General features: G+C 36.4%; 1 protein-coding gene across 4 annotated transcripts in view; it reads right to left on the minus strand.

Annotated features, from left to right (window-relative positions):
* The window catches only part of LOC129002560 (transducin-like enhancer protein 4), a 125,171-nt gene that overhangs the window by 92,005 nt on the left and 7,614 nt on the right, over positions 1-25,552 (minus strand). For all 4 annotated transcript variants that reach the window (XM_054430451.1, XM_054430450.1, XM_054430453.1 and 1 more), the window contains exons 2-3: positions 3,943-4,040; positions 1,457-1,520 (exon numbers count right to left, since the gene is read on the minus strand). In XM_054430451.1, coding sequence (XP_054286426.1) covers positions 1,457-1,520; positions 3,943-4,040 — 162 coding nt within the window. The remainder of the gene's footprint in view (positions 1-1,456; positions 1,521-3,942; positions 4,041-25,552) is intronic.

Genomic DNA, 25,552 nt, shown 5'->3' on the forward strand with positions numbered 1-25,552 from the left:
ATTTAGTTTAGAAACATCGAACGTGTCTAATGCTGAGTAGCCTAGGCCTGCCATTACAAAGGATAGGCTCTAGTTTTTAATCCACAAACATTAATTTTGCGTCTTTCCCAACATTTTATTTTCCCATGATTGTAAATGCTTTTATTTGATGCGTACAGTAGGCCTACTGTTTAATTAAGTTTGGGCTTAAATAAACACAATAAATGAAATGCTTATAAATTAGCATCAATACAATTTATTAGCCTGCAAATAAAAATGTTTCTTTTTAATGTCAACAATTGGAGACAATGACACGAAACCTACAAATAACCAAAACACGAGAAAATTAATGACAGATATGTCATAGTGGGAAGTTAAACAGCTAATATTGCAGACAAAATTGCATAACAGTGTTGCCAACATTGTTGCTTGCAAAGAAAAGCTAGGTTAAACTAAACTTTCATGACAAAATAGTGGGGAAAGCCATCCTAAGTTTAACCCACAGATTAAAGTTAACCGAGATTAAGTTAAACTTGATTTGGGGAAAGCGGCCCTTAGTGACTACAACACACACACCCAGGGTGTGGGATAACAGCTGTTTTAGGCCCCAGGTGAATTCATATTTAGGAAATTCGTTTACCCCACTAACGGTAATTAAAAGAAGCTTTAAAATTCGCTTTTGCCTAAGGATTGTTTTGTTAACGATTTCCTCTACAAGCTTTACCAACTGAGCTATTTTAACTTAGCCGAAGCATGATTAACTGGGATAAGAGAGTTATATTTGGTTCTGTAATGATAGTGCTAGTAATTTAGATATCGTTTTAGTTTTAGATTATTTTTTTACGAACTTATCGGATATTTTAGATTTTATACAGCTGGTCTAGTATCAAATTCATCAACTACTCTAAACACAATATTGAGTAATTCGAAAGAACAAAACCTTCAAAGGACAGAAATGACTCGAAGAAGAAACCCCAAACTAATTCCCAAATAAACAACACAACTCACCATCACGTAATGCCTCTGCATTTCCGTTTTTTCCTGGGCAATTTTTTCGATCTCCATTTTTAAACTGCAAGGATAACATCGGCTTGGTTAAGGACACATAAAACAGTTAGGTGCACACATGCGCAGGCTGGCAAGATGGCGGCCCTGTTAGTGATAAGGTGACAGAAGCGGCTACCAGCTGACACAACCTCGCTATCACCTGATAGTGTTATCAGCCGTCAACAAGTGGCGGGTCACGATCTCCCGCCAAAACAAACAGCCCAGCTGACCCGAGTGAACTAGCACACGGTTCAACGCATTTGTGAACTTGAATGTCTTTTTGGCATTCAAGAAGAGTGTAAGGTACTCAAAGAATCTGTACAATTGTTTGACATTTACTGCTGACACTACCACGTGATAAGTGAGGTTATGCAGCCCAAGCGACAAGCTGGGTTACACATGGATGGATGACGTCGACGAAGGCACTTACCATCACATAGTGCCTTTGAATCTCGATCTTCTCGCTCGCCAGCTTCTCACATTCCAACTTTAAACTGAAACAGACACACGGTTAATACCCAGTCCGACGTGCTGGAGGTCGTCTGCGTCTGGCAAAACAAACAGCGAACATAACCTCAAAGCGCTTCAGCAGCCAATCGGCGTGACAAATCACCTACGTTGTTGCCGTTGCCGCGCTAATGTAGGCCGGCATTCCCGCTATTTTCAGCCGCCTATTTGCGTCCAGTCACGGATAACGGGAGAAGGTGAAATGTTCCTCGTGTCATCGGGTTTCTTTCTCCCGCTGCCAACTAGATCATTAACCAAATATTTGTTTGACTCATTTATTTTCACAGCCGCGCCTGAGAGCCGGTATTTTTAGCCGGGCGGATAGGCGAAAGAACATGTGTTCGGCGCTTTGTCGGCCAAATACTCGGTAGCGGTAAATCTTGGCAAATTAACCGCAGTGAAACTTGGAGTGTTGCTTGTCGCGATGTTTGCGAAGACATATGTGTGTTTAATTTATGCGGGGTTTACGTTGGTGTATGAATGTAATTGTTAACATTTCTCAACGGTCTAACTTTAAGCATTAAATAATCTCCTCCGCACATTAAAGAAACAAACTTCAACCAATTAACAAAACATTTTTCTCGTTAAAACGATGTTACACCACATCAGACATGGTTATTACGTCATAAGCTCCTAGCAAATAACAAAGAGCAAATCCAGGTGTGTTCGTGTTGGCAGTGTAAAGTATCAGCTCTCAACATTCAAACCACCGAGGTATACGTAGTTCGGTCCCCAGACAGCTATCAAGGGAAGACGTGTTCCGAACATGAATGAGCTTCCGTCGAGGAACTAACCGGAACTGCTTCTACTGCGACTGAATAGTAACATGGTTATCATCAGACATCGGCAATCAAAGCAGCGAAAAATTACGTCAGGTGGGCTTCTACATGCCCAATAGACAGTCGAATCTTCTTATATTTAAAATGACCGCGTCGTCCAATTGGCGACGCAGAAAGCAAACATCCAATTATACACGTGAAGTTAAATTGTGGCTTTTCTGGAATATGGGTGTATTTGGTTGGTCAGTATTTTTCATCAGTTCAACGACACAGTTCCTTCCGAGGTTCTTCGGTATAATTGTCTTCCTCGGCCAACCTCCGACACTTGTAATGCTGTGACATGATTTGACCCCGATTACCACGATATTACTAGGCCTACTATGTATAATGTATAAAATGGCAGATTGTGCCTATTGTCCGCGATATCGTGCAAATCAACTAGTAGTAAGTGCAACACGTTGTAAAATGAATAAGACATGTAGAAATCAATCAACCCGTTTCCACCCATCACTTCAACGAAGACAAACGATATCGTCCATGTTTCCCGGAAACTCTCGATCAACGATCAAAGACCGGCAGAAGCACTCAGCGATTTCTCCACTCAAAGATAACACGGCGCTGTACAAATGGCGGGAAAAGTAAACACTTCTGTCGCAAATCGCCCGGGAACAGCCAACAGCCGAATATATCAGCAATCTCGGCACTAACAGCTGTTATAATGACGGCAATATAATAACTAGATAGAGAAGTTGAGTTGGCAGCAGTGGAGCGATGCCGGCGGCGCCGTGGCGGGAACGAGACAACTATGCGAGCCATTTGTTAGGGTAATTGGCCACCAACATAACCTAACCTCACCGCCACTTTGAGGTTATGTTCGCCGCAGACCTCCAATTGGATTTTAATGATTCAAAACCTGTTCGATGCGGACAGTATCGTTCCTGCACTGTAAAGGGTGTTAAATATATGAATTATAAAATGTGTGGAGGTTGATTTAACATAAAATGTATACAAGTTTAGATAAAATCCAAACATTTGTAATGGTTTCAAACTAGTTGTTTGATAAAGCATCCAAATAAGTTAACAGTAATCAGACAAAATTCATGTGTATACTAATTTATAAGCAAATCAATAAACTTATAAACTATACAAAATAAATCCAAACTAAATAAAAAAGAAAATAAGTTAAAGTAATGAATTTTATAATACATTAATTGATCACAGACTGTAAAAGCCGTCTGATCATCGTGTTTACACTTAAAGAAGCTCTAATAGCTCAAGTTATATGATATAATCAGTTGATAGCGTTTGAGTGGTTCATTTAAGTGCTTCACTATCTACAAGACTATTCTCTTATTCCTCGTGAGAATAGTAATTTTCAAGTGATAGATTTCATCAACACACTTATCTCATTTCATAAGCGTTTTAATAACTATTGCACTCACACGTAATAATACAATTTATATTGTTTCACATTGAAATAAAATTATTTTTTCACGTTGCATTGGTAAAAATAAACAGTTTTACGTTAATTACTTTCGTCTAACTCAATGGAAGTTCGATTCTCTTTTTTGTGTTATGAGAACTAATTTTCAAAAAACATTTGTTGATGGATGTAATATTTGTCACTCACTTGTGGTATTGCGCCTGTAGAAAGTTGAACTCCTCTTTTATCCGATCACATGATTCACCTACTGTGAACTTGAATGGCTGGCCAGGCTGAGGCGGGCCCTGTAACAAGCAAACAATTGTAACAAACGTAACAAACAACTGTGACAAACAGACAATACACTAACTGTTATAAACTGGAGACAGACTGAGACCGAACAAAGGTAAATTGTAACAAATATTGGACCACTGTGAAAAAATACTAGACCGTAACTGTGAAAACCATCAGTTAAAATTTAGTATGGCATTTAGTGAGAAGAGTTCTAGAAAAAGTTATAATCACCACTAAGACTTTTTTTTATATTAATAGCTTAAGGAACAAGGGTACCACGAAATCATCGGGTTGACATAGCTATCAGCAATCGGTTATTAAGGTTATTTGATCTCAAACCTTTCCGGAAAACGTCTTGGGCCCTAAAATTAGGCATTCGCACGTACGGTAACTATTACGGATATATTATAAGCATAGAAACTTCTTCCGAACACCAGATAAATGTGCCCCAAAAGCCGTGTCAAATCACAATATATTTGATTTTGAATGAAAACTACATCTTCGTTCGTGCTTATTAAAAGAATTGAATTCAACACCAATGCATTTCAAGAATTTGCCCTCAAAGAGTAACCATTAGAATTAACACAAATACTGTGGTTGGAATATACGGAAAGATAATAGTTTATTAGTATACATAGAATAACATAAACATCTTTTCGAAACATTCGAGGTGAATGTTAGGAGATAACCTCGATCAAAACCACTGTTGGTCAATTAATTAAGCGTTTCGATATATCGATAACCTCCGATCGATATCTTGACCTCGATAAGTCCGACGCAAGTAAGATAATATTTTCATTCTTAGGACAGAAATACCAAGCGTTATCTAAGGTTAATTTGCCATTCTTCGATTAACGTCCAAAGTAGCGTTAAGTAGAATGTAGGTCATTATTGTATTTGTTCTACTGTATCATAAAATTGACCAAAAAGTTTGTAATCTTCCATTGCATTAGTATTTAAAGTAGGTAGGCATATTAAATATAAGTTAATCTTTCAGTTTAAGATACTGCACTTTCATAGTTCCTATGCATTAAATTCGCAAGCACAGTAACTTTTAAGGGGTGTAGGGACGATACAAAATTACACTCTTAAAAATGTAATTTACTGAAAGTGACTCAACAGCATAAACACATTAAAACTGTGTCTGAAACCGAAAAATTGTTAACAATCATAAAATCAATAGTTGTTATCGATGCTGGTAGTTTAAAAACAAATAAATTGTACACTTTACAACTTGATTAGTTTGCTATAACAGATTAGACAAACAGGTTGACACGTTAACAACAGGCTGATAAGGAAATTACAACAGTAAACAAACAAGACTGTGAAAGGGGAACGGGGAAAACTATGGGACTTCCTTGAACCAATGAGAGGAACACGGGAGCAGACGATGGGCTTACCCTTAAAGAGTTAGAGGATGAAATGAGATAGAATTGCCCTACCTTATAAATGAATTAAGAGAATCAGACAACCTTGAACGAATTATAGAATTAGGGATTGAATATTGGCTTATATACAACGAATTGAAAAACCATAAGGGGAAGAATTTGCTTATCTTGCAAGATTCGAAGAATCAGATCCAAAAAATTGGCCCCCGTGAAAGAATAAAAATTTGAGAGTCAGAGAGTGAGGGTCAGCATTTCCTGAATTTTTTGGAGGAATAGTAGATACAGTATCATCGAAATGATATCATAGATACCTTACTTTGAAATGATAAGGAAAAAGATAGGGGAGGTCTCTTGCTCTCCCCTACTCCCTAGTCTTATGAGCATACCTTGTCAAATAAATAGGCCAATAAGATATGGTGGACCTAATAAGAACCAGTAAGAAGTACAGGTGAAATATTTGAGCTAAATATCCCAAAGACCATCAATTTGCTGAACAAAAAAACAATTGAACATGATTGTTATACAACAGCTGCAGAAGATTATTTTAGTTATAAATAAATTTTGTGACGTTTAGCAATGTATACATTTCGTGATAGTTCAAACATGTTTTATCAGACCGATTCAATTGAATGTGAAAAATAAACAACCAGTATCTGGCCAAAATATATCTTTGAAACTTATTAGGCTAATAGATAAAATGAGTATTTAACAAACAATGTGACCCATTCAACCCACTACGTATCATATACATATATAGTGAATAATCATTAATACAAGATCCTCTCTTAAACATGACTACCTTTAAAACCAGTCTAAAAATGTCTTGTATTTTCAGACGATTAAATTAAAGCTGTTTTCTGTTACACAAAATAATCACAAACTCTTTCACCTATAAAGATTGCAAACAGAAAACATAACCGTGAAATTAGACTATACGAAGCAAAGAAAGATGAAGAGCAGTTAGCTGGCTAATAAGCTCCAAAGTGGAAATGGAAAGGAATGTTTCTGCAAGGGATTGCTTCCACACAACAGTTCATTATTCTTTTTAAAGAACCTCTGAAGCTTTTTAGTATCTCCCCTTCACATTTTCCTACTTCCCTCGACAATTTCATTTATTTTTTCTCAACCTCGGTGAAATCCAGACTCGTTCTCCGTTTTAACTTCCTTTCTTTTGTAAACTCTTTTCGTACCTTCCCCGCAGTAGTTGAAGGATGAGTTGTTATCTATGAATATTTTGAATGCGAGGTTACTTTGAAACGCTTTGAAACGGTAAGTTTGTTTGATAATGAATAATTAAGTCGTATTGGAACCCGAAGTGTTTTTATATCCTTTTATGGTAGAATGTGCCTTTTCAACATTTTTCAATATGAAAGGGGAAAAATATAAACGTATACACGATGTGTAAAATATACACATTAGAGTAGAGTGACATTACTGTAACATTTCACTGTGATTTCATATATCTAATTATTGTTATTTAGTGCCTCGCATGGCAAGTCTTAATTACTTTGTAAACTAAAAGTAAGAATACTCCCACTATATTGCCACTCGTCGAGATCTACCTCTGTTCTGTTTATGACCACTAAAAGCGATCATGTTTATGAGCTCCTGGTTAACATCAAGTCTTAAGTTTACTGCGGTTTCTCCACAGTTGATGATAACATTAAATCAAACAATTTCTGAGAAACCCCGTAAACTTAAAGGTGTTTATGAGCATCAGAATATCCCAACCTCAAACTTCACTAGTCAGGTTCATCGTTAAACTATATTTAACACGTTAAGGAATGTGAGAGGTAGGCCTATTACCCTTTTCCAAGTGTTATATATCGAATTTCTAAATAGCTAAAGAGTAAAAACCTCGATTGCAGTTTAATTGCAATAAATTGTTTTGAAAAAATAAAATAAAATATGTTCTTCAAAAATTTAAATTCAAAGTTCTAAGTCATGAAAATCCAGCTTTCTATATACTTTTCTGTGTCCATTTTCACCAGTTGTTGATTTACGTAAAGGGAATTCAAACATTGAATCATAAATATTATGTCCACTGTACAATCCATTAAGACAAGCAATTGTAAAGATTTCGTAACATTTAAAAATATAAAATCGTACGATGCTATCACTCAAATGACACACTATACTATATCGAGTAAGGAAATTATAACTATTCAACGAATGAATCATGCAACTTTTAACATCGATACTGTTTTAGTTTATAAATGAGTCAGCGTTGATATAACACTGCTAGTGATATCTTCAATATTAATTTCACTGATATGGCCTAGAGTTACATAGCTTACTTCTTGACCGTTCTCATGGCTTTACATATTTACAGTGTGATAAACTGTTTAAATACAAACATCTGACGTCGTGTCGTCCAGTAGCACGGTATCAGTGTCAGGAAAATTATGTAGTTTTTCTTGTTGGATTATAATAAATGTAAACATTATATCTTAACTATTTTGATGACTAAGGTGATACACAAACACATCCAAGCATTCAAACCACACTGAGAGAATGATGAGATTTAATCGTTGTGATTTTTGACAATACATTACTTAAAGCATGACTGGTCACTGTTGTCCTTCAGACCCAAAACCGAATTCGAACCCCGTAAATAAAGAGAACTAGCTATGTATTGAGTAAATCAGTGCGCGATAGTTTGGAAAGGAGAACAATCTTAATTTTATATAAAATCAGAACATTGTGTGATAATTTCAAAACCAAGCTATAATACACACAAATGTTTGCCAAAATTCATCATGTGTGTTCGTAAACAATTTTCAAACATGAGATCCTTCTACAGTATACCAAAATCCGTGTGCTAAAACAAAATTAGTATACGCAATACAAATTTTAGTGCATTTTTACTTAGGAGTCATATATAAGCCTACAAAACCGTTCGACCACAATTCACTAGAAAAACTCCTTAAATACTTTACTACGGACAAACTCGTGTACAAACCAAACATTTAACACAACATGACTTGTCTTCGAGATAACCGTAGATACGATATCAACTTTATTACAACAAAACGTTTCCATACCTATTTCACCAAGGTCATTATACACATTCAACCCCTAACCAAATACTCCATGAATACATAAACCGCCGACCCGCCGCAGTAGCTACGGGGGGATGAGGTAGGTTTACAGGGGGTGGAAGTGGTGGAGCAAGGGGGGGGGTCCGGTGGTTTCTCGCAACTTACCGAGGGTTCTCGTCGGATGCGGTGGTTCTGATTCCCCAAACCAACACCAAATGGTCGACAATTACCCCCCCCCCCCCCCCCCCCTCCAGCGGCTTATCGCCAAGACACACAAGCCTTGCTGAACAAGCGGCAATTTGGAGATCCGCACATTTTAGTGTAATTAAAAACGTGTTTTCTCTTGTGTTTTCTTAAGATTTTCGTTGAACAGATTATGTCAGAGGAGCGTTTTTTAAGGTAATGCTTTGCGGTATAAAGACAAAAGATATCGCTTCATATTTAATTTGAATATTGTACTTAGGCCTACAATTATTAGTTAACAAAGACAAAATAATGGATGGCTCGGGTTATAGCATGTTTAATCAAATCAAGTATCAAATACTTTAATCAAAGCCTAAGGAAGGAAATATATTATTTAAAGTTGACCATACTGTGGGGCTCGTTTGACTGTGGCCTGTTTCATTGAAAACTCTGGTTGAGGGACAACTTATCGTCCGGTATATTATCTTTATTTTCTGCCATATCAACTAACAAAAAATAAAAAGAATACAGCTTTTAACAACACATAATTTGACTTCTTTTCTTATTCTATTTTATTAAACATTTTGATATATTTTCCCACGTAGCTGAAATGAGTTCTTCAATATCCCGCAGTCAAAGGTTCTATCGTTGTTAGCATTACGTGTTTCTCTTCTCAAAAGAACATTTACATTATTGTCTGTAAATACTATGGAAACACTAGTAACCACCCGAAGAACCAAAGGGAAAACATAACTATATAAAAACACAAACTACAGGGTCTGAACTCATTAGGTCTACAGGAGCTGAGTGTAGATGAGTCCCTGATAGACCTTGTATAGGTTTAATTGGGAGTCGGAGTTAATAGTGTTATTAGTATGCGGTAGGAGGTGTGCAGACATACGCGCAAGGGCGCGCAGCGGCGCAGACAAACGGGTGAAATGAAGCTGCGTACTGCAACGACTGCAACTGGCGCTGTTTGGGCGTGGCTGGTAAACGGCTTTATATATATCGTAACTCGTCAAAGAATTATATAGCTGTAACACAGAGTAATTTTATTGGTTTAATCATATTTTAGGACACTCAGGTTGACACCCTTTTATATTGACCAGCTTGCATGGGTTAACTTTATACCATCAACAAACTAAGAGCCTTTTTCATGATCTAACCAGCGACCTTCTAAATGCTAGACGAGCAATAACCACTCAGGCCCCAGCTATACCTTATCGTGAATATCGTGAAAAGCTCACAACACTGAATAAGTTCAGAAGTGTTAAAAGACGTTAAACGTCGAATCGAACGAGAAAAGAAAATCGTCCAAACAATTAGCAGATCGTACAACTGAGAAAATCCCCAACCCTTATCTCGTCTCCGTTAATTTATTTCTTTCCGCCGCGCCACCCTTCCCTTGACGGAAGGGGATGGTTTGATTTAACATCACATTAACCTCCCCTACACTTATGAAGCACTCCCCCTTTATGATGTGCTACTCGCCCTCGTGGCGATTTTATATTCTATTATGTCGAGATGCATCTTCCGACCTGCCAGATTTTATAAGGGATGAGTGGGGAAACTTCTTTAAGGTTAAGAATTTTCCAGATATGATTTGGAATAGTGTAGAACTTTTATCGTGTGGTAAGGGAACTTTTATCGTGTGATAAGATCTTAAGATAATACATTTTTGTGAGTCACCTATGCAACTTATGTAACTTGTATCATTGTACAGTAGTGAAATATAGCTTTAAAAAGGTATCTTTATATGAAGAAAATTATCTTTGAGAATTTTTCAGTTGTCAAAAGCTATATCAATTACTTCTTAACGGACAAAATAATTTTGCGGTAACGATAGTTTATAGGTAAATTAACTCTGAGAAGTCTATTTCAATCGTGATGTAGTGTTCCTAAACGACCAATCATCGTGAGGTCGGATACGCGATTACCCGACAAAGCCCGGCGAAACAATACAGAAACGTCGGTTGAACCGCAACCGCTGACCGCACAGTTACCCCCCCCCCCCCAACCTACTAGCACTACCATCACAAACTGTATCCTCAAACCTCGAATCTTACCTATATAACTATGACTTCCTTGCAGCTAATATAAGTGTATGTGAAACTAAACAATTTAAACCTAGGGTTTACAATATAGAGAAAGAAATCTTGAACAAAGAAAGATTTTCCCAACAAAGGGATAATTGTTAGAAGATATGTATTTTCAGACTAGATAGTTAGGGGTTTTGAAAGTACTGGGATGGGAATCGTGCAATTGATAGTTTAAATATTTCTTACATTTTACACCTGGTTTTCTAAAGAAGTCTCTTATTTTGGAAGCACTTTCCTTGCCATTCCTTCGTAAGAGATATATGTTATTGTAGAATTACGGCTTTCAGCTTCTTATCACCAAAAACTCAAGGTGCATCACATAGCAAATAGCCTTAAAAAGCTGGATTTTGTTAACCCAGCGTTCCAAGACAACATTTCCGACCACTAGTCCCACTTTCTAAATGCATCCTCAAATATACGAAGCAACATCCTCAAATAAATATTTTAAGGAAAGATGGATAGGGCTTACGAAAGTATAGCTTACGTTTCCACCTAAAATTAAAGATTGCATAGCAAACACAGATTGGTTGCAATGGCCAACTTTCCGTGGCAAAAATTCCAAACTAGCCCTTTCTAATACTCCTCACACATACTTTAACACACTCAAGCCTGCACAATCAGATAATTGTCCACAAGCTGTGGTAGACCGAGCAGAAACTCTAGTACGCTGGTCGCGGCGCCGTTACCTTGCCCGTACAGATACATTATTCAACGACGACCGGAATGCTATTGTTTGTTAATGTCGGTTACAATTGCCCCTGTCAGCGACGCGCACACTTTATGGAAACTTCTACAACTACATTCCACCAGCAGCTGTAATTGACGCCATCTGCGACTCCAGTAAATTACAAATTGTCCTCAGTCGCCGGGTATGGTCTGAATTACGTCCAGCTGACTTGAGGAGTGAGAACTCATGAGACCCGGAAGTAAAAATGGCAAGTGTTTGAAATTGTCCAAATACTGTATGTGGATTTAGATGTTCACAGTGTAGAATGCAAGAGAAGAAGAAGAAGTAAATCCTAATGTTTTATGGAAGCGTGGTGGGTTGAAATTCCAACCAAGTCAAGAGGCATATCCAAAATGCACTAGGTGTAAGATTGTTACGAATTTTTGTTAAGCATCGTCCTCGTTTTCCTCTATGTGACGTTTGATACAACTAACTACCTATTTGTAATAGGTATTTCAACAATGAAGGAGTGACGAGTTTCCTATGTAACGTAAAGATAGAACATACTTCCAGGCCACCAGCATTCTTAACAGTTTTTATTGACCAGAACCAAATTTGCCTTTTTTTTGTCAGTTAAAAAAAATATGAAAACATTACATTCCTAAATTCCTTTGTCATGTGCTTTAGCACGTCTTCCCTAACTTTTTCCAACGCATTCTAAAGTTTCTCTAGCTATATTCCTGTTACGAATTTTCACAGACCCTCCCGACTTAATCCCCCCTGCCATATTCCTATCCCTCTGATTTTAAACTTTACTTTACAGTTTTCCTACAACTTTTCGCGAAGACATTATGACATCCCCTACCATTCCGTAAATTAACCCGAAGACTTTCCCGATGATTTCTATTCCTGCTCACATTTGAATTCCCCAGACCATCTACAGAGTTTTAACCAGTTACCCTGACATTTCTCCAGCTGGTGAGAGAGTGAGAGAGTGAACATCGCAGTTTGGCCGAGAGATCCACTCATTAGCCAGTTTACGACTGAAGCCAGCTGACATTTCAGTCCTCCATTACCATTACCGACAACCAGTCATAAAGTCAGCTGTAAAGCCGCGATTAGACGGTCCCGGCTGTTTATAGGTTACACTAAAATCTGATAACCTTTACGTGCCTTCTGTTTTACCTCATCGGCTTGCCCGGTTTATCGTCTTTTTACGGCGGAAACTTTATTGGGAAACAAATACTCGAGACGTTTTGTCCAAGTGGTTTCGTAATTTGAAATGCTAGGGTTTTGGGTTTATTTTTTGTAACGGCATTTTATAGAAAAAATTCGATGTTGAAATGGGAGAGTAAAATTAATTGAATGATGAATTTAACGATCATCACATTATTTATGACTTATAAAACATTAGGCTCTGTACATAAAATAACATTAAAGTACTTGGAAGCCATCTTCATAAGAATGTTAAGAGTCCTAAAGCTAATCAGAAGACTAAATAATACTGAAACTAAGAATGTAATGTAAAAAAAAACATAAACTAGCATGAAGGACTTTTTACTTCATAATAAACATGAGTAGACAATCGTCATGTAAATGCTAGAAACATAACACGCACACACATTAACCTATGTATTTTCGTTGTCTATATTCAATACAGCCACAATCTATCACTAAACCATCCACATATAACTATGGAAAATTCTTTATTGGACGAACTAATTGAAAAGGAGGGACCTTTTCAATGTAGAGGAAGCTATCCTCATATGAGAGCCATTCCTATTTATTACTTCCTATAGTCCGGATGATGGAACTTGTCTCCTGACCATCCTTCACTCAAGATACTGGTTCCTTTATACAGACTATATTAAGGTCAAGATTAAGGTTGGCTTCGTCACATAGTTGAAATCCAATAATTCAATAGTGATTGGTGGGACTTGAACAAGTGTCTTCTGACCCGAGGTCCAGCGCCCAAACCACTAAACCAGTCCCGCTAATGCTATCACACTCGACTCGAAGTAACAAACGGTGTTTCCAAACACGAGAGAGCCACAATAAAGTAAACAAGTTGGATATCTGATGGATCAGCTGATGGAGACGAGGAGGTTCGACCGGTATTCAAATGATTCGATCAATTTAAATTTTTATTGGTTCAATCTTGTACGTGGATTGTGTAAGACATTGGATCGGACCGGGGAATTTGTGAAATTACAGGCATAGGAGTGGATTGAAGAATACGCCACCGAACCTATGATTGAGAAGAAATTATAATTTTACTGGTTTTAATTGTTTGTAATCCTAAAATTAATGTTTGCATTGTAATTAAAATTTATTTTTTAAATCAATAATTTACAGTTCATTTAACAAATCGACTGTGTATACTGAAGTCGACATCTCATCTTTATGCAGCAACTGTAGCAAGTTTGTCACAGTACTGTAACATTTTAAATGAAACTTTCGGGGTTACGTTTCTAATGATTTTCTCCTCCTATAGTTAAGTAGTTTAGAATAAGATCCGTCCTAGTTTGGCGTGATTTAAAAGCGTCAAGTAGGAAAGAGAAACGGTATTTAACAGTGTAGACCAACCCAGACAAACCTAAATAGCAAACAGACACAGCTGATTTTCGATTGTCAAAAGTGCAACAGACTATCAACTGATTACTACAAATATTAAACAATTATCGATTGTTAAAATGCAACCGCTAATCGATTTCACAAGTGGAATCGATAATTGAATGTTACAAGTGCAGTCGATTATCAAAGTTTAAATTAACAACTATTCACGATATTTACAAGTGCCAACAGTCACGAATACAACCGAACGTCGACAGTCGCAAATAGCATTCGAACTCATCCTCAATACCAACTATTCAATTACACCTCACACTACAAAATCAACCATCTCAACAAATTACATAATACCTGTCGCACATTAACACAGACTACCATTAGGTGAACACTGAACACGTTGGGTATGATCCAATGTAAATTACAAGAAGCTGTTTGTACATGCGGCAGGACCGGTTCCAAGGTGGAACACAGAACAGGTACTGCCCGTCATCACTGGATGACGGGCATTAAAGAACAGGTATTAATGATACCAAGTATCGCCTGGGATAGAGTGTTTCCTTGGGCGGAAACAGGCATTAATGCTTAATTAGGCTTGTTACTCGATTTGCAATTATAATTGGCAATTAGTGTATCAAGAAACGGCTGAAAGTGAGATTTTGAGTCGCGTTGTAGTTTTGTGTTTGGTTGTAAAGTTTTGTAATGCTGTATGATTATTTTATACATAAGATTGAAATGTAGTCTATACAATATCACAAAAAGTTTCCAAGATCAGATTTGTTTGGCCAATATTCAAAGTCTAACAACAATAGACAACTGGATTCAGTATCAAACATCAATCAGTATCAAACATCAAAAACCTACTCACTTTAATTAGGATTAAAACGGCAGCGTTATATTGGTTATTACAATCAAGTTTCTATATTAAGATAACATTTGAGAGTTGGGTTAATATCAAAAGAAGTAAGCACGTTCTTCTTTTCTATCTGTATGAAATTTATCAATTGATAATATTTGTATATCGTATGATTCAACTGAGTTCAATCACATCTTAATTTTATGTTCAACTTCAAAAAGATCCATAAAGCCATTACAACAAATTAACTCCTCTTTGCTCAAATTAATAACAATAACAAGATCAAGAATTACGCGATAATCCGTAACACAACAAATAAATATATGTTATTTGGCTCTTGAAAGTCGCCAACAAACAATTAACCAAAACACACACATTCCGGCGGGTCTAGCAGACGACGGAGCGCGCCAAATATCATTCTAATTGCGCGGCGTGATGACAAATCAGCTGTTACAGTCACAGCTGGCGATACTGCCAACCTAACAAGTGTCAACTCGACAGTGCTGGCAACCCAACAGAGGACTAGTCTACCGTTGTTATTGTTCCGTGATACGACTTTATCAACGTTTGTCGCAACTCGCAACTAGGTTATTAACTTGGTATGTTTTCGCTTCAATTAAGCTGGATTTTAAAATTACCATCGATTAAATTGTCGGATGTAATTGCTATGTAAAGTTGTTTTGCAATCAACACGTAAGGTTAGTTTTTTTTTATCCTATGGCACAATGTTTTATTTTGATTTTTTTTAGGCATGAATTGTACAATTTTCTTAGCTACAAGGAAGAGTCTAGGATGACTTTAAATGACAAAAGATATGTGATTACACACATTGACAGTGTTATAGTGACCACTGATCATAAACATGTGACATGACCCCAGACCAGACTCATGACGGTATAATGACGCATACACATGCTAATGCAGGCTATTCAGTATTAATCAGCTGTTATGGCGACGTTTACTGTGGCATGTTTAATGAGCTTGTTTAGTGTTTGTACACGGGCTCGAATCACACCGTTGACTATGGATATCGCGAGTGTTTATCGTTTTATTGTAAAAACTTAGCTCGGCGTGTGTTTTATTATGTTAATATAGACTAAATAATGCTTTCCTTAAGGGTTTCTAAGTGTACTACTCATCTATAATGAAAACCCTGTACTTGGTAAGAATAGTTTTTTGTAATTACCCTAGACAAACAGTACCAACTGCACGCATACTCTACAAAAAACTGAATCTGATCCAAGGATGGCAAATCCATAAGTGTACGTTTTGTAGTTTACCTTCCGTTTCTTACTATTCAACTACCGACTGTAAAATTATTTTACACAATTTCTGACATCTACTTGCAAGCTTTTAACCGTCCTCTGCTAAAAACCAAGGGTTGTACAATCACAATTTCTACCCTATAGTGAAAAAAACACAAACATGATACAAGTGCATTCAAACTTTAAACCCACCAACAATGAACACACATTTTAAAGACAGGCTACAGATTTTACAAGTCTACATCCACTATTTAAATAGTCAAACGAATAAACACATCAGGAAATAGCCCAAAAATAATGGCCGCAGTTTTTAAAACCCTCTCACTGTTTTCACACCATATCAGTCAATACTCTCTACCACGGTTTTCAGCGGAGTCGATGTTCTAAATTACAGAATGTCCCCTAAGGGGATGAGGGTGAGATCCGTTTAGAGGGTAGAAAGAAGCCCCTCAGTCAATTGGACGTGAGGATACATGCATTGGCTTCCCTTCATCATTTAACATCTCCAAACGGTCAAAAGTGACGTCAACACTCATCAACTCTGTGTGTTTTTCTACGTCAAAAATGATTTATGTTTTTGTATGGCCCAAACCTGAATTTATACTATTTTAAAGTCGAACTTGTGGTTAGATAGTATCCGTAATTGATAACCAAATGACAAAAATGTCATCTCGAGACATATTCAATAAATGTATGATGAACTACAACTACTAATATGCCAGTATACTTCTTAGTTCTCCTGAAAAATTTGAATCTTATCTTATGTTTTTATATTTGGTCATTTAAGCTTGCAGAAGCCAAATAAATACCCCCCCCCCCCCCCCAATTATGGTATACCACTTTACAGTGAATGCTTTGGCTATTGGTTCCAGAAGACGATTAGTATTAGCCTACACAAACAAATTCAACTATTTGGAATATAAGTAAAAATTAGGGTAAATCGTCAACGTACTCACACACCTAATAGAAAGTACTTGACCAAACTAAAAACACACTCAAATATGGAACCATCTCAAAGCAATTCCGACTGTGCCATCTATTTCTAGTTATCTCAAGACGGAACATTAGCCTGTATCCCTCTAGCGCCAGCGTCGTAAGCCGGAGGGGAGAAGGCAAGGGTAAGATAGGCTACCGCCCTCCATTAGACTTGATAGAGACACTAGCTATTACCCTTAATTGAACACCGAACACCTGTCATTAAGGGTGTATTACCCTCCTCTCCCCTCCCCACCCCGGACATCTGAGATGGTACATTCCTGGTTATGCAACCTCTCTAATGATGTTCTGTGGCGTGAGGAGGCGTCGTCACTACATCGGTAGACTTGTAACTTGGGGCCTGCTACACTGGTAGACTTGTAACTTGGGGCCTACTACACTGGTATATTTGTAACTTGGGGCCTGCTACACTGGTATACTTGTAACTTGGGCCTGCTACACTGGTAGAATTGTTACTTGGTGTCTGATACAGTACTACACTGGAATACTGTGTGGCCTGTTACACTGGTATACTTGAAACTTATGCCCTACACCGGTATACTTATAACTTAGGCCCTTCTACACTTCTATACTTGTAACTTGGGGCCTGCTATAAAACTATGGACTTGTAAGATTTTAAAAATAAATTATTTCCGGCCGCTGACCGAAGGCATACGATATTGTATTGCGTTATTGGCTTAGGAAAAAACGTTTGACGTCACAGATAATACTTAGCAATCACTCTTTGATAGTGTTATCAGTTGTAGATTGAGTAAGGAAATATCAGTCGACATCCGACAAATCACAACTTCTGACGTTTTACTAAATAATTCTACCGCATACAGTACATGTAACAATTTCTTCTACAACGAAAGCGGTCAAATAAACCAAAACAAAACTAATAAAACACATGTTTGGTAAATTAAAATTGCAAACCAACAGTAATTAAATTTAATTTAAGCTCTTAAACATTGAACATTGGTTTAGTGCAATGTACTCGCGATGTAGGGGGGGGGGGAGAGAGAGATGATATATGTGGCAATTGCTCATCATCAGTAACTATATTAATAGCTCAACTAACTAGGCCATAATCGATGCCGTGGCATATTAATGGTTATAAATAAACCATTACCAAACCTCCAACTACTATACGACAATCTAGGGTTTGCTCATTTCTACATTCAATACACGAATACATTAGTGTATACACGTTATTGTATGTAATTGTTCAGTATGGAAATGCCACACTGGTGGTTATTTGTTACTAACCAATTTATAAGCAGTTGTATTAAGTGAAATGTTGAATCATCACACAACGAATTAGCGAATGACTCAAACGCCATATGTTTTTATTTGAACAATTGCTTGCTTGGCTTATTAATTATTTTGAATTGAGTAATTGTGTTATTTTTGACACAATATGAGGAGTATTTTCACGAATCTATCGAAGGTGAACCTCTATGTAACAATATTTACTTCAATACAATTTATTGCTGTAAAATGCATTATTTACACCAAAAGTGCCTTTTAGAACCTCGCACATGTAACCTCTGTTTCTCTTACAAAACAAATGTCAAAGTCATGGTCCAAATTATGAAATATACTTTGTGATTGTAGATTAGTGATTGGTAATTGCTTGATATTTCTGCTAAGGTAAAGACTCCATCAGTTTTCCACGTTGTACAAGCCAGTAATGAGACACACCAGCACAGAGCACAGTGGAGCGCTGTTATCTAGAGTTGGGCAAACATTCGTAACACTTGTCAACTTATTTAAATAGGCCGTGTAAATTTGCTGACGTGTTAACTGTCTTGCGCAGCCTAACCGTCGTCTGCTGGCTGGCTACGTTCATATACACAACATCGTAGTTAACTAAGTAAGAAAACTTATATGTGAGATATTTTCGGAACTGTCTACACTGGAATTTATTGGGAGAGAAATACAAGGGAGGGAAAATCTTTCCAAGCTCTTCAAAAGTTTGAGGATTTGCCGGAAATACACCTGAAATATAGATATAAACAAAACTAATAAATTGGATAGATGATTTAACAAAATAACATACGAGATACTAGAACCTTCAGTGTCCAATGGTCAATGCTAGAACTAATTAGAAGCCTAGGGAATATAGTTTTAGTTCAGCTAGGAATAGGTAACTAGATTTTTTTTACTCTTGCATACAGTGAACGTTCTTAGAAACAGATCCGAAAAGAATGCAAAGTATTGAAAGTATTCAAGCCTTGATAGAAACAATTTGTTAGACCATTAAAGGCAACTCAGGATAGCGGAGCCCTAAAACATGATGCTAAGTTCACCTTTAGGAACAACGACTGTTCTCCTCGCATATACTCCCTATTCGGGATATCATAGATTAAAGAAGTATACAGTTTCTGGAGTAGCAGTGTCTACCACTTTAATCGGGTGAGGTTCATAATGTCCAAATTTCACAAACTCCAACGTCTAAAATATTAAATAAACAGTGTGTTTCATAACCTCCAAACTTCATAAACTCCAAAACTATAACTTTCAAATAAGCACAGTTTCACAATGTCCAAATTTCACAAACTCCAACTTTTAAATATCAAATAAACAGAGCGGTTCATAACCTCCAAGTTTCATAAGCTCCAACGGTACAGTCTCTGCCGTAAGTCAATCGAATTGGCGGGATACCGAGGCGGACGGGCCGAATGAACCTCTCTGTTTTACACAAACATACATTCACTCAACCTGCTCTGCTACACTTATTTGTTAACATACAAATTTCAAATTGATATATTATTTTTCTGGAAAAACCAGTGCTCATTACCATGTAGCTAGTTTTTACCTTAACATAATTTTTATAATTTATTTAGGCAAATTAAAACAGATCATTGTTTTTTAACACCATAAAAAACATGAAAAATGTAGTAAGCGAGGAACTTTTTTATCTTTTGGTCAGGAAAAAAATTCCTGCGGCAAAGTTTTAGATCAAAGTATGAATTTTATTTTTTAATTGAAGCTTTTTTTGATACGGAGCCTGCTTGTATCATTTTTAAGCGATTAAAAATAGGCATAAAATCGCTTGGCGCGGCATTGGCGCTAGGAGTTTGGCCGGCTCAGCATCAGTTTACGGGATATAGAAACTGAGTTTCTAGCATTGAATTATCATTATACTGTATTACATCAAACATGTCATTACATTACGAAGAATGGTAACTTAATTTACAGGCGTATGTTTGTGCATTTTAATGCTTACCGGTAGTCTATAGTTAACAAAATTCTTTGATATAAATGCTTCCCCGATTGTAATTTCGGAAATTGTCTTCGTGAAATATGAAAAGGCATATAAAGATGTGGAGATAATTTAAGTTCTTGGTAAAACCCACTGAATTAGCGACCTGGCCCAGTTATTATTTCTACTTTTATTCTCCTTTCGTTCAGGTAAACTAAATTAGTGTAAATGCATCCCTTTGACTAAACTTTACCCTAGATTTGGTTCTGGTCAAAATAATATAAACAAAAATAGAAACTACTCTTATTCTAAGTTTATGTGGTGGAATTCCTGCTAAAAGTGCGATTGACTTTACATTCTATCGAAATAGGCCTATTTAAAACGTTCAGCGGGTTCATAGTTGAGACCATGGTTGAGACCACGTTACAATACCTTTTTATTTGCTTCTTCATCCTCTTTAGCCATTTAGTTGTTAGATAGTATTACATGTTATATTCAATGGATATATTATGATTTTGTTTTAAAACATTTAACGAGTTTATATTCATCTATATTTGAAAAAGCTAATCAACGGCTCACGTCTAACATTTTTGCCACTGCAGTGCATGGTTAGTGGGGGGTAAACTTCGATATGGTGGACTGTATAAAAAATGAGGGATGTGAGATATATTATGTTAAGATCAGTTTTAGAGACACACTGTGAGCACAAAATAATAAACTTTTAAATAGGAAGAAATGTGATTTGGTACCTTCCTTTTTACTGAAGTGATGTCTAGTAGACCGTTGACGTTGACGCACTTGATGTTTGCTGGCCAGCTTTCGCGTACGCGACCGGTAGTTGCACCAAGAACAGTTTGAATACAGTTTTTAACTATTCAGTTCACTTTTTTGTTAGGTGTGTCACAAATAAATACATAAGATAAACATACGATAATATATAAGTTCAATTTATATGCCACAAATAGAGTAGGGGAATATTATAATAAAAAACTAGGGAAAATGGCGAGAACATGATGCCGGGTTGAAGAGTACATGGGGAATGGGGGAAATTGCCAGACATCACGTGACAGGGCAAGGGTCAGAACAAAATATGAATGAAGTCTGGATTCACCTGGTTGCGTAGATGCTTGAATACGGAACAGTTAGGGTTTGATTACCCATTTGTCGAAACCAATCACGAAATTACGTTTCTCCAGCATTGACAAGCATATAAAGAAAAGGAAACTACCTCAAAATATTACTGTTATAGGTTTTCCCTGTACTTTATTCATACTATGCATGCTATTCTATATGATTTTAACCCCTTTTCCTTTGAGAAACAGAATGTACCTAGTTAAAACCTTCTCCAAACAAAATTAATAAATCCCGCTCACTGGAACTTGTCATAGTAATTGCTTTAGTGAAAAAATATATTGTCTCTACGAACTTTTTTAGTTTAATTCTCAGGTTAGTTCCAGAGTAGCCGTTGAGGTCATTCCACTTTAAAAAAAATATTGATTAAACACTAAAGTAAGCGTCAAATGTTTACAGAAACGTTTAGAATATATCATCTCATTATAATGTTTTTGAAATAAAAACAAAGCAGGAGTTTTCCATTTAATATTGAATCCATAATTAATTAGTGAAATTAGTGATTTGTGTTAAAAAAGTTAGTGATGGTAAAAGGCCTAATTGAGTTCGCAGTTTACATACCGATTTTGCAGTTTTTTTTAAAAGTCAGTAAAAGATAAATTAATTTTTATTTTGTCCTTAGGTAATTAAACATTAGTCCATACGGCACGCGTACGACTGTAGTTTCTTTCTACACGTTGCAAAATGCTAAATTACCCTACCTGTTTAAGCAATCTACAGAAACATTGTTTGTAAAAAATTAAAAAATACAGGCTATTTTATGCATTAAACTATTGGCTACAACTTAGCCACAGGCAGAACCTCTCTGACCAAAACAAAAAATAGGCCTATATATTTTTTTGCAAAGTATGGTGTTTCCTCTTGACGATAGCTTCCATCTTGACTGCAACGCCAGCAAGGCCGTGGTGCGAAGTTTTTGCTGGACTGAACTTTTTCTTATCCAACCTAAACCCCTAATCAATTCGAGCTAAGTGCTGCATACATTTTAATTTATATTCACTGAAAAATTGAGATTCAGACTAGTTAAAGTTAAACTGTGTAATGAAATGAAAGTGATAATTTAAGGTAACATATTATAAATAATATTACAGAAACCCTTACAGTTAATAAAACACTATTCTACAAATTCTCTCCAGAAAGTAAATCTCATGAATAATTAACCACTACGGAAATCTATATATAATACGCTAAGCCGATTTTTGTAAACAGACCTCCTCCCTTATTTTTGGACCGATTTCGATGATAAAAGTGTCAAAAGAATGGCCCTGATCTGTAGTTTTGCAAAGTCTTTTTCATTATTTGAAATCTTTATTAGTTTGGGCAGGATCTTCCATCAAAGTTGGATTTTCTTCCATAGGATTAACATGGAGGAATCTAAATATTTATTTGAAAACTTTGTCTCCGCTAATTTGAGAGAACGACTACTAGTAGTCGTAGAAACTTGGTAGAGGTGTAAAAAGAAAGGTCTTGGTCTCTAGATGAGTTACCAAAAGAAAAAACGAAGTGAATCCCGTTAGGGCTCTGCCCCAGAAGCCCTTAAAGATCCCTCCACAGATTTGTTTACATTTTCATGATGTGGATAATACTTTTGAATTAAACAGCTGTTAATTCTTAAATTGTATTTTAAACAACACACGTTTATTGGGAGTTATTGAACTGTCCAAAAGAAGTATTTGCAATACTATTTACTGAATTTAACATATATTTTCTTCTGTATCATGCCATGTTTTGCAATATAACTTTCCATTACGAAATCAGTTGACAATTATTTTATAGTAACTCTTACAATTATTTTGTATCGGACTATATCTTATATCTATTGTACGGGTTGGTGTCTGCCTTTATTACCACTTTTGCCTATATTTTATCATATCTAGACAGATCCTCATAGGTTCATGAGATTATTGTCATAGTTGTTTTCAATCATTGAAAAAGTCTCACAAAATAATACAAATGCAGAAGGGCACGTTATCCATATGAGCCGTGTCCATATTTTGTTAAATTACTATTAGTGTATAGCCACTTAATAAAACATTTTACAATATTTATGTAGAAAGATCTGCATGATTAAAAAATTCATTACACTGGAAAACTGCAATTTACTGCAGACTTTTCAGAGAGGTTACTTCGACTATTCAATCCGCTTAGTAAAAACATAATAAGGGTATGTATACAAATAAGAACTTCAACTTTTGGAGAGCCTTGAATGTTATTAGACGGAACAGTTAAGAAACTCAGCTGAAAGCTTGAATTAAAGGTATTAAAAATGTAAAAATGTAAATTTGATTTGCACATTGTGTGCTAACACATATTTGAGTCACACAGCTGAGTGTTCTTCAATCATAAAATGCACGTATAATCAGTAGTTGAGCGCTGGCGAACGGTGCCTGCTATCTGACTGTGGCAACCACTGTAGAGACTTCTGGCTCAGACTGTACCGTTGGAGGTTATGAAATTTGGACATTATGAACCGCACTGTTTATTTGGTATCTTAACGTTGGAGTTTGTGAAATTTGGACATTGTGAAACAGTGATTATTTGAATGTTATAGATTTGGAGCTTATGAAAATTGGAGGTTATGAACCACTCTGTTTATTTAATATTTTAAGCGTTGGAGTTTGTGAAATTTGGAGTTTATGAAACGCTCCCCTTTAATCTATGGTTACCCTACACAATTCCTTTGGCCAAAACATAAAAAATCTAAGATATCAACCTTTAAAACACTATCTACCGTGCGAAAGCTAAGTAAACCCTCAAGACCAACACACTGTCACCACTGCGTATGTGTGTGTGTGTGTACACTATGGCCAGATCAAACAAGCATTAATCTAAACTGTAGAGTGGTGTGTGTATGTATAGGTGTGTGTGTGTTGTGTGTCTGTCTGAGTTGGTTCAGTTCTGACAATATTTGACCAGTCGAGTCCAAGTGTCGATTCTACTTCGACGTACTTCTCCTCTCCACAACCATTAGGTTTATTAAATCGTTCGTGTGGAAAAGCGGAGTTATTTTTATAGACACATTTTTTAATTGTGTTACAGTTGGGATTTAAATGAAATTATTTTGTTGATTTGTAAATTAAGACGTGGATCCTAAAGAAGCAACATTCTCTACGGGTACACAAACATTTTAGCTTTGCCTCTTAGATCAGTGAAAGATGATTTTAAGTTATGTTTATACCTTTCATGATATTCCTTATTAAATGAGCAGGGTACAGTATAAACAAAACTACACTAGGCATGTCACTTCATATTACGTTTTATTCGTTCAAACAGCTCACAGCCTACAAGCTTATGTAGACGTAAAATATGCAAAATTATGTAGCAATTTTAAAATTGTAAACTCGAACAAAAAGACAGTAAATTATTACCCATGGAATTTCTCCACTCCACATATAAACTTCACACTCACAGTAATTCAAAACTAAACTACAAATATCTCGAACACTTGAGAAATATTTAACCGTTAGATAAGTGTTGTTTGATTGCTACAAGTGACTAGGTCAATGGTATTTTGTTAGCAAGGCTGAGTGTATCTTTTGTTTAAACTGATAAACACTTGAAGTGGTCGAAGAATTAGAGTGAAGTGTGGTGAAGTGGTGAAGCACTCTCGAGACGGAGGCGAGTAGTGGGGAAGTTGCTTCTGCGTCATCTCTCCATTTCACTCACACTTCACCGCCTAATAAGCTTAGCTTGGCTCACTGAGAGTTTGGGTTGGAATATCGAACAGACACAGCTATAGTCTGGTGAAAAAGTAGTAGACCTAAATAAATACATACGACTGTAGGACTACGTGAATTTTTACTGAAAGCTGCACAGGTTGTCTTAACATTCACGTTGAGCTACAACCTAGCGTCCTACGACAAAACAATTGCATTTGATAGAAATACTCCTGTAATCTAATTTTAAAAAAATCACTTACTTTAATTAGGAAATTACAATCCTACGTCGAAATATAAAGTATATAAATGACAATTGTTCTCAGTTGAACTCAGTACGTTTAAGTATTACAATGTAAATTAAAGGTGTGCAATGCACGTCGTAGCCGCCAGACCGTGACGTGAAGGAAATGATCGATTTGTAAACAGCTAATACAATGAGGGCGGATTTAAAACAACGGAAATGGAAATGAAGATGTGATGACG

The sequence above is a fragment of the Macrosteles quadrilineatus genome, unplaced genomic scaffold (genome assembly GCF_028750875.1).
Source record: "Macrosteles quadrilineatus isolate MER2022 unplaced genomic scaffold, UCM_ALF_1.0 Scaffold_9__3_contigs__length_116548681, whole genome shotgun sequence".
NCBI lineage: Eukaryota > Metazoa > Arthropoda > Insecta > Hemiptera > Cicadellidae > Macrosteles > Macrosteles quadrilineatus.